Source organism: Abramis brama, assembly GCF_963993115.1.
Source record: "Abramis brama genome assembly, chromosome: 15".
NCBI lineage: Eukaryota > Metazoa > Chordata > Actinopteri > Cypriniformes > Leuciscidae > Abramis > Abramis brama.
In genome coordinates, this window is record NC_139977.1 from 31650077 (window position 1) to 31660359 (window position 10283).

A 10283-nucleotide genomic window follows, 5' to 3' on the forward strand; every position below is an offset into this window, starting at 1 on the left:
TATTATTTTTATTATTGTTATTAACAGTTCTTGAACAGGAATTTATATTTTTAGTAACCACATAGGCTAATTATTGATATCAAAAATTATGATTTTTACAGGAATGTAAATAGGCTATGAGCAATTGTAATTTCAACTAGTAGGCTAAGAAATCAATTATTTATATCAACAATTGAATTTAAATGAATATGAATGGTGACATTATTGAAAATACAATTACAGATAAAGAATTACAGTTTTTTAGTTTAAATTTATTTCTTGATATCAAGACTTTGTAACCTATTTCTGCGAGTTGTTGATATCAAGAATTAACATTTTTACTAGGCCTAGTAGAAATGTAATTCCAGATATCAAGAATAAGCATTTTAACAAGTGAAAATTTTATTGTTGATATCAGGAATTCATATGGAAATCAATAAAAGTCAACACGGCTTGGTTTTGTTCCGCATAACCTTCCCTTGAAAATATTCAGAGTAGGCTATACGTGTGATTTAAGTTGTTTCTTTTTTGTAGGTCTAGCCTACGAAAGTTAATGGTGCGTCATATCATGATTTGTTCCTGAAAACGTTCGCACTTCGCAGATTTTACGCACACGTTCATGCGTACGCACGTAACACACACTGACTGAATGAGATCCCGGTTTTATATCACTTTCGAAACAAGCCTTTTTGAGGAAGATTGCCTCAAGGCCAAAATTAGGTTTATTTCGATTTTTTTCTAGCATTTTTTTCATTCTCTGCACTGCAGAATGGGAAGGAGACGAAGACGCAGAGTCGGTAACTATCACTTTCTCAATCTTTCTTTGAGAATTTGAGTACAGAAAATTAATTAATTGGCAATTTTTTTGCAAATCGTAAGTTCCCAGGTAATTATGGCCTGCGGACTAATCCGAGTATGATAGCTAAAAAACAAAACTTAAAAAAACTGTTTTGTATTTACAGGTTGCAGAGATAAATATAAACTGAGTGAGTAGCCTACTACACCTAACTTTTAAACCACTGAATCATTGTTGAATGAATGGACGTATCATGACTCCCCTTTAATGACAAAAAATATAGCTATAGCCTACTTAACCATTGTCACGTCCTCAGTCTTGAGAATGACGAACAACAAACATATGGAGAGGCTTTGAGTTTCTCCAGCTTTCCAGCCCCAGAATCACAACACAAAAATCGAGGTTTCAGGTCAAAGTGTCGCTTTGTCCGTTTATTTCCTTATTAAGCAGGGATAAGAAATGAAGCGAAACGAATAAAATACAAAAAAGAAACAAAGAACGAACTTTAACCTCGGGAGGAGAAGCCGAACAAAAGAAAACACATAGGCTACCTAAAGGGAAACAAGCATTAACTTGTCTAACATTAAAATAAAAAAAAGAAAGAAAAACAACAACAGATAACTTCCCTCGCTCCTAACTGTTCACTAAACGGGAGAAAAGAAATAGGAATCACCAATAGGGGGAGACAGACCGAGTATGTTGTTGTAACACATGCTGGGGTAAGTTGTAACATTTAGACAAAAGAAGCAAAAACAGTACAGTAGCCACACTATGCAATGTGCTTCAAAAACAGGTTTATTGAAAAAATACAGAAGAACACTACAAAACAATGTCTCTCTTTCTGTGATTGACCACTGCTAAAATACACTTTCTGTTGCACTCAATAGTGTGTGCATGTGTCAGTAAATTATACGAACAAACTTTACAGTATTTTAGCTTAATGAACACTCGACTGCAGGGTACCTAAAGAATATGTAGATCTATATATTTCTTTTTTTTTTGTAAATGTGTCCATGATATGTGTGAATATTCTCAATCAGAGTGACAAAGCTAAAAAAAAAAACCTGTGTTGTTAACCCTGGTGTGGTAAGAAACTGCATATAGGGCACATTTTACCCACACTTCCTTTTCCTTTGAGTTGCCATATGGCTCCAAACAGACAACATAAAAGTTTTCATTGTCTGAGGTCTCAGAATCCTCACCACTGGCTTTCAACATAGTCGTCGCAACTGATCTGACTGACCTGCCCTTCTTTAAAACCTCATCAGTTAATAAGAAAATTCAAATAAAATAAAAACGCTGGTAGGCACATCAGTTTTTAGTTGTATGAAAGGGGATAGTTGTAACACTTTTTAAAGATGTGTTACTATACCCCAGTCAGAGTTTAGCTAGCTTCATAACAGTTTGCAATTTGCAGGTTAAAATGTATCACATGTAGCCTCGGAAACTACAAATGAATCTAATATAAATTATGTGATTTTATCTGCAAATGGTTCAGTACTAAACAAAATATAGTTTGTCCAAAAAATTGACATTTTTAAATGGCATTTTTACCTAATAATCTGTTTTATCTGTGTAAAATCTGCATGTGCCTATTACAGCCTTGACAACCATTCACATGGGATAAATATGAAATGATCATAGGACTCCTTGCTTATCCCTGATTGGTGGAATTGGTGTTGTTACAACTCTCCCCATGTTACAACCACACCCGGTCTCCCCCTACCCATAAACTTTCAACTTATCACAAATTTTGTCAACAAAATATGCACATTGTGACACAAACATTGTAAATCAACAGCAAGGACCGCAAATTGGGACTGGAGGGTGGAAATACAAATATTTCCCCCACTCTGTTTTCAATAATAACATCGTGCACACAACATCGTTTTCAAAAAAGTTGACATTTACATCAACCCGCATAAATACGCCGTTGAGCGCCATCATAACTATGCCAAACCTATGGGCGGCAGTGTAGGGAGAAGGATAAAACCATGCAAGCCAATCTGAATCCTCAGAATCGACAACAACGAATAACCAAGGGGGTAATCCCATAGACAGTAAAAAAGAAATGGACAGCGACCCCGTAAACTTCAACGGAGAAAAGTGAAGTCAATTTGAATGATTAGGGTAATCCATCAGCCGGAAACTGAAGCTTCCCCGAGCGCCACTATTGATTAGCAGACCATCACCTGCTGTTAGCATCCCATTGACTTTACATCTGAGGCATTTAAAGACTCCATTTGTCCATTATTTATTTCTAAAGAAACACGAAAATGTATAAAAGTCTCCATTACCTGTTATGGCCCCGTAGAAGCAGTTTTTGTAAAAATAGGCTAACGATTGCATCATAACCACGCGACTAGAAGACTACTAGAAGTGACTAGAAGACAGACAGGTTGCTCACGTCACATCTACGTCGTCAAGCTCAGTTTGAGTCTGCACAGTACGCTCGACCATCAGGAAGTGAGTGCTTCTAATTGACCGGCGTTATCAGAAATCTCCACTTTGGCCGGAGTTTTTAGAAATAATCGTTTTCTGTGATAAAAACGGGGTTTTCGTGTAAATGAGAGGCCAAACCGCAGGGAAATATCTGCGTCTTCCCTTCGTGTAAACGGGGCCTTACACCCCTCTCATGAATAATGACAAAAACTAAATATTACTACATCCTTGGACATGACACTAAAGAACAAATCTATTTATTATGCTGGGATGGAGTCCAGTATTCCCTTGACCCAACAGAATATAATTGGTATAGAGAATGGATGGTTAGATGGATGGAATGTTTACAAAGTGTTGTAAGCAGGAGATACAATTAATAAAATAAAATTGATACGGTAAAAATAAATAAAGAATGAAGAGCATGTTACATAAACATTTTGATTCAAAACTATAGGTAAATTGTCTTTTAAAATAGCTAATTGATTGTGAAAACTACAGTAGTTCACATGATCAACGACAATTTAAGGAATTTCTGGAACGCCATATGTAAAGATTCGTAATGAGATGTATTTTATGAATAAATGTACAAGTCAAAGAATTCTGACACTATATAATATGTTCTTATTACAGTTCCTCGTGCAAGTAAAGATGGTGAGTATAGCCTAATTTTGCAGCCGAAGTACATTTTGACAGAAATAAGTGTTTGTTTTCTGATTTTATGGTCTTGGTAGAATTATAGTATTGTATTTTAGAGTATTTAACTATAATATTTTGGAACATGAAAAGATTCATACCAACACATTTTTTTATGATAAAATAAATAAAAAAGGGTTGTCAATATTTGACAAAATAACAAATCAAGTATATTTAGACAGCAACTGACTTTATACATTTCATAAAATTCACCAAAAGCTGTTTAAAATTAAAACTACATACATACATCCATCTTCTTCCGCTTATCCGGGGCCGGGTCGTGGGGGCAGCAGTCTAAGCAGAGATGCCCAGACTTCCCTCTCTTCAGACACTTCCTCCAGCTCTTCCGGGGGGACACAGAGGAGTTCCCAGGCCAGCTGGGAGACATAGTCCCTCCAGCATGTCTTAGGTCTTCCCCGGGATCTCCTCCTGGTGGGACATGCCCGGAACACCTTCCCGGGAAGGCGTCCAGGAGGCATCCGGAATAGATGCCCGAGCCACCTCAGCTGACCCCTCTCGATGTGGAGGAACAGCGGCTCTACTCTGAGCTCTACTCTTCTCACCCTATCTCTAAGGGATCTGCTTCCTCAATGGAAGACGTGACGCTGGGATTGAGGAGATCCTCGAAGTATTCCTTCCACCATCCGACGACATCCCCAGTTGAGGTCAACAGCTGCCCACCTCCACTGTAGACAGTGTTGGTAGGGCACTGCTTCCCCCTCCTAAAGCGCCGGACGGTTTGCCAGAATCTCTTCGAGGCCAGCCGATAGTCCTTCTCCATGGCCTCACCGAACTCTTCCCAACCCCGATTTTTTGCCTCCACAACCACCCGGGCTGCAGTCCGCTTGGCCTGCCGGTACCCATCAGCTGCCTCGGGAGTCCCACAAGCCAGCCAGGCCCAATAGGACTCCTTCTTCAGCTTGACGGCATCCCTTACTTCCGGTGTCCACCACCGGGTTCGGGGATTGCCGCCTCGACAGGCACCGGAGACCTTACGGCCACAGCTCTGAGTGATTGCGTCGACAATGGAGGTTGAGAACATGGTCCACTCAGACTCAATATCTCCAGAATCCCTCGGAAGTTGAAGATCTCTGACAGGGGACTCCACCAAACGTTCCCAACAGACCCTCACAGTACGTCTGGGCCTGCCGAGTCTGTCCAGCCTCCTCCCCGGCCATCGGATCCAACTCACCACCAGGTGGTGATCGGTTGACAGCTCCGCCCTTCTCTTCACCCGAGTGTCCGAGAGACAGAGGACACAAGACAAAATTAAAACTAATAAGGTTTTATTATAGATTACTAATAAGGTAATCTAAATGTATTAGATTAAAACTAATAAGGCCAAAATCACGAAGAAAGGTGAAGTTAAAGAAGACAAAAGCATTTGAGCGTAGATACACTGTACTTTACAGTTACATTTTTGGGTCTGGTAATTTTTTTGTCTGTCACATTTACAATTTGTTTTTTCCCCCTTAGATTCACAGTCATATACCAGCATGACAGAGTACCAAGATGAAGAACAAGATCAATCAGGTGCACATTAACTTAGTAATTTAGTTGTATGCTTTTCATTTACACTCAGTTAAATGGCAATGAATGCTAGATTTTATTCTACCTATTATATTAATTACATCAGTGGTGTAGGAATTCACGTGTGGGGCACATTTTAAAACTTATGGCCATTATTTTGACCCAATTTGGTAAAAATGTATGTAAATAGCCACTGTTTGGAAACAAGTATACCAGTGTTGTATAATATTTACATAATTGAAGAATTTTTCGATTGCTCCAGTATTATTATTTATTTATTTATTTTAAATTTCAGTCACAACACAGGTTTTATGCATTTGTCTACTTACTTTGTTCACATTTTAACAGAGAGATCATTCACAGAAGAAGCCGGACTGAACACAGGCTCAGATGAAAAGCTGAGATTGATGGTGCTTGGAGGTGATGATGCTCTTATGGATAAAGCATGTGGCACAATCCTTAGGAAAAGAAAAAGAAAGACTGCATTTAAATTTGGAAAATTAGAGCCTTGGAATGCTTATGCTTGTGGACGACAGGTTTCTGTACTGAAAACTCCATTCACATGGCTTGAAAAATTGAAATCATACTTGTTTTTCAGCAGTGGAGTCAAAGCTATCAGAAATGAAATTGAGTCATATGAGTCTATGATGTTTCCTGGGCCTCATGCCTTTCTGTTAGTACATAGAGATGTGAAAAACTCTGGTAGAGAGAATTACCTTTTACACGCTCTCAGTGATGTGTTCGGGAAGGAGGTCTTGGACTATTGCATGGTATTATTTATGGATGGGGCTAAACACAATGATCCAAAAAAGAACTATTGTTTGAAGATGTGTGGAGGCAGAAACCACATTTTACACAATACTGACGACAGTGTTAAGAAACTGTTTAAAAACATAGAGACAATGACAGAGGGCAAAAACATTTTTTTCACAAACCATTTGGAGTGTTTCAGAAAAGCTAGCAATTATTTTCAGGAAGAGTATGTGGAAAAGGAGGATAAACTAAGAAGAGAGTTGCATGATACCAGAGACAGAGAGAATCAGTTAAGGGACGACATAGAGAAACTTCAAAGAGAAATGGAAGAGTTCAAAGAACAACTAGAAAATAATCTGACCGATGCCAGAGTTAAAGAAGACTGTCTGCGTAAAAAAGAGAGAAATCTGCATAGAAGAGAAAAGCAACTGGATGAAAGAGAGAAGGAGCTGGAGATCAGAGCGAGAGAAGTAAGAAAGAGAGATAAAGAGCGATCCAGAGAACATCATCAGACCACAGCAGATCCTGCTGGTGAGTATTATCATCATCTGTTATCTGTACAAATGTAAGGTGTCATTAATTACCGTTAGATTTACCAGGTTCACTAGGGCTATTTCCAGGTTTGTGTCCTCAAAAGGTGTCCTCTGACACTGTAACCCTTTGAATTTAAAGGTGCTCTAAGCGATGTTGGGTGACGCCACTTCTTGTTGATGTCCGAAGTATTGTCAAACAAAACTGAGGCTAGCTAGACCCTCCCTCCTCCTCATCTCGTCCCCTCCCCCTCCCTTCCGTGCTTCCTGAAACAGTCATGAACCATTTAGAAAAACAAACTGGATTTACCCTGTCCAGCAAGAACAGAGCCACCTGAATGTCGGATTGGAAGCACTTCTGCCAGCGGAGTTCTCGTGACCTTTTGAACGCTTTTCCGATGTAAATTCGGGACTTCGCATTCCTTCTCCTTTTCCCTATTCTTTGTAATTTGTTCATTGGAACGTCGTCTCTTTGGTCGTGTGTCGGCCATATATTAAAATTCTCAAGAATATACTATTTTAATGTTAGTCGTTGTCTAGGACATCTCCCCTCTAGCTAACTTCCCTCTTCATGCTTCTCTCTTCTCCACTCCCCACACTCATGTGCACGCGCACTAACCCCCCCACCCCCAAATCATTCTTGTCGGTTATTGGCTGGAGCACTGTTTGTTATGTTTCGTGGTCCAGGCTGGGCCAGTTTGTTTTTGTTGCCGTTTGTGGAGCCTGGGCTGTCTATAGAGACCACGTTTTTTTACATTGTGTTCAGGGGACAGGCAGCTAGCGGATAGTGAGGAGATGTTTGCTGGATGTGACAAAAAAAGTTTTGGCCTAAAAAACGTGTGACATCGCTTAGAGCACCTTTAATAATGCTCAAGGTTAAATCACAAACAGATGCTCAGTGGACTGAGTTCATACAGAAAAAAAAAAATTGTTTTTCTATAGTGTCTGAGGACATAGACAGACCTCTGTATGAACGTGAAGGAAAGCTGAAGAGCCGAGATGATTCACAATCCACTGGATCACTTGGAATCCAGAAACCAGTAAGACGACACAGCTTGGACAGAAATACACCTAACAGTAAGAAATCTATTAGAAATACAACATAATGTTACTATACTCATTGAATCTTTCCCTCAAAAGATTGCTGTAACATTAATAAATGTAATAATATTGTCCCTAAAATTTTCTTTTTCCATAGTGACATTAAAGTCAACACATGTAGGCCATATATTGTGATTTCCCCATTCATCGTGACCACATCTGTCAAGCTCTATAAAGGACAAAAAGACACCATGAAGCATCTTAAAAAGTCATCCATCTTAAAGGGATAGTTCACTTAAAAATGAAAATTCTGTCTTCATATACTCACCCTCAAGTTGTGTCAAACCTGTATGAGTTTCTTTCTTCTGCTGAACACAAAGGAAGATATTTTGAAGAATGTCAGTAACCAGACAGTTAACTGGCCCTATTGACTTCCATAGTTTGGTTACTGATATTCTTCAAAATATCTTCCTTCATACAGGTTTGAAACAACTTGAGGGTGAGTATATGATGACAGAATTTTCATTTTGAAGTGAACTATCCCTATAACATTCATAAGTTTTCTGAAATATGTTGCTTTGTGTGAGGAACAGACTTCCAATTTGGACTCTCTCATAATGCAAGATCTCACTAGTGGGTATCATTTTGACCCTAATTTTGTTCATATTTGACTGCTGGTGAACACAGGGGTTAAACATTATCTCCTCCCACACTAAATGTCATTGCACTAGATATTCTTCACAAGCTTTTCTCACAACTAACCAGCTTTTCTGAGGTACTTTTTTTTTTTTTACTATGGTGTCAATGTCATTTTTCTGCACTATTGTGCATGACATGTATTTACACAATAATTTGTACAGCCTCATATGGTGTTTGATATACCAATAATGTTCTGTTCTTGTTTATTTCTTTTGCATTTCTGTAAAGACGTAATTTTTCTTACGTAATCATTAGTTTAGAATGCATAATTTTGGAGTAGGTAAAAAAGGGATCACTCATGTCTGCCTGTGTTTTAACAGTGTTAGTGACTGAACTGGGTGTAAAAGAACAAGTCAACATTGTCTTGACAATATGAAGAGACAATGTTTATGATGTTATAATGAATGCTAAACAGCAAATTAGTATTTGAATTGATTAAAATCTCAAATATTTTGGTTTAGTTGATTAGTTGACCTTTGAACTAGTCTAATTGTTTGTACAGTTGATTCTAATATTGCATATTGCATTTATACTCTGATTGGAAAATTTTGAATGATAAAACGAGTCACACTCGTTATACTGAAATAAAAATCATTTTGAATGGTTCAAACTTCAAAGAGTGTTTTATATTAATTAATAACTTTAACTATATAATTTACAGAGCAATCAAGGAACTCCAGTGTGGTGTTCTGCTGTAGTCTGTCCTCTACAAGGTTTGTCACTTTGCGTTCAAACAGGTGCGTTCACACCATGTCGTAATTACCGATTCTAAACTGTTAAAAACTTTCACTTGCTTGTAGAACTTGTAAGTACAACATGTAAACTGTACACAGAATGGACTTAAATTGCAACCAACGATTCCAATGTTCAAAGAAGGTTAAAATGTCCGTCTCAATGCAGCTTCAAAGTCTCGACACGATCCCAGTCGAACTTAAGTGAACTTTAATACAACTTTACTTTCATAATTGCTATAGTGTCTTTAAAATATAGTTAAAGTACTCTGCTCAATGTACTGACAAGCAAATAATGTGAATTAAATATAGGCTACTTTCATGTAATTTACATCACATGTACATTAGTTATATAATTAAATACATTTGTAATTACATTTTTCTAATAATGAATTTGCAATTAAGTATATTTAAAATTTTATTTTTAAAATCTCTTAATAACCTAGTTACAATCAACACAAATACAAAATTTAAACCCTCTACATTTACTGACAAATCAATCAGTATAAATACACTAAAACATTTTTGTTGATGCACAAGAAAAACCCAAGAAACACTAGGCTACACAAACACAAACAGTTACAACACAAACTCTCATTTAGAAAGAGTCTGGAGGACAATATTCACAATCATGTTCTCCCTCGCATACAAAGGTACCTAAACCTAAACCTATCCATCACAGAAAACATTCTGCATTTTTACATTTTCAGAATACATCATTCTGTATGATTAATAAGATCGTAAGGACCTAAAAATTTCCCCACACGGTCAAAATTTACTGGTATTTACTATACTTGTGGGGTCATTTGGTCCCCATAATGTTGGGCTTAGCAGTATCTCAGGAATTCATTGTCACACCACTGAACAAAATCATCTACTACAGTACCATAATATGGACATTTTTCCCGCAAATTCAGCCATTTCAATTTAGTGCACCATTCATTATAAAATCTATGACATGCATGCCACCCTCTTCCATACTCTTAATCATGTAAACTTTTCAGATGTAATGGCATTCATTCTTCCAAATAAATTGAAATGTATCTTACCTCGGCATGAGAATGTTGGCTGTTCTCCTGAGGGACACGC

At 37.8% G+C, this 10283-nt stretch overlaps 1 protein-coding gene across 1 annotated transcript; it reads left to right on the forward strand.

Moving 5' to 3' along the window:
- Window positions 1–533: 533 nt before the first annotated feature.
- Window positions 534–9285, forward strand: LOC311097045 (uncharacterized protein; the record flags this gene model as incomplete). Its single annotated transcript, XM_084136507.1, has 8 exons — window positions 534–776; window positions 942–965; window positions 3848–3868; window positions 5387–5443; window positions 5789–6724; window positions 7666–7800; window positions 9125–9176; window positions 9264–9285. Exons 1-8 carry the CDS (start codon window positions 749–751, stop codon window positions 9283–9285), a joined length of 1275 nt encoding a protein of 424 aa, XP_083992633.1. The 5' UTR covers window positions 534–748.
- Between the last annotated feature and the right edge of the window lie 998 nt (window positions 9286–10283).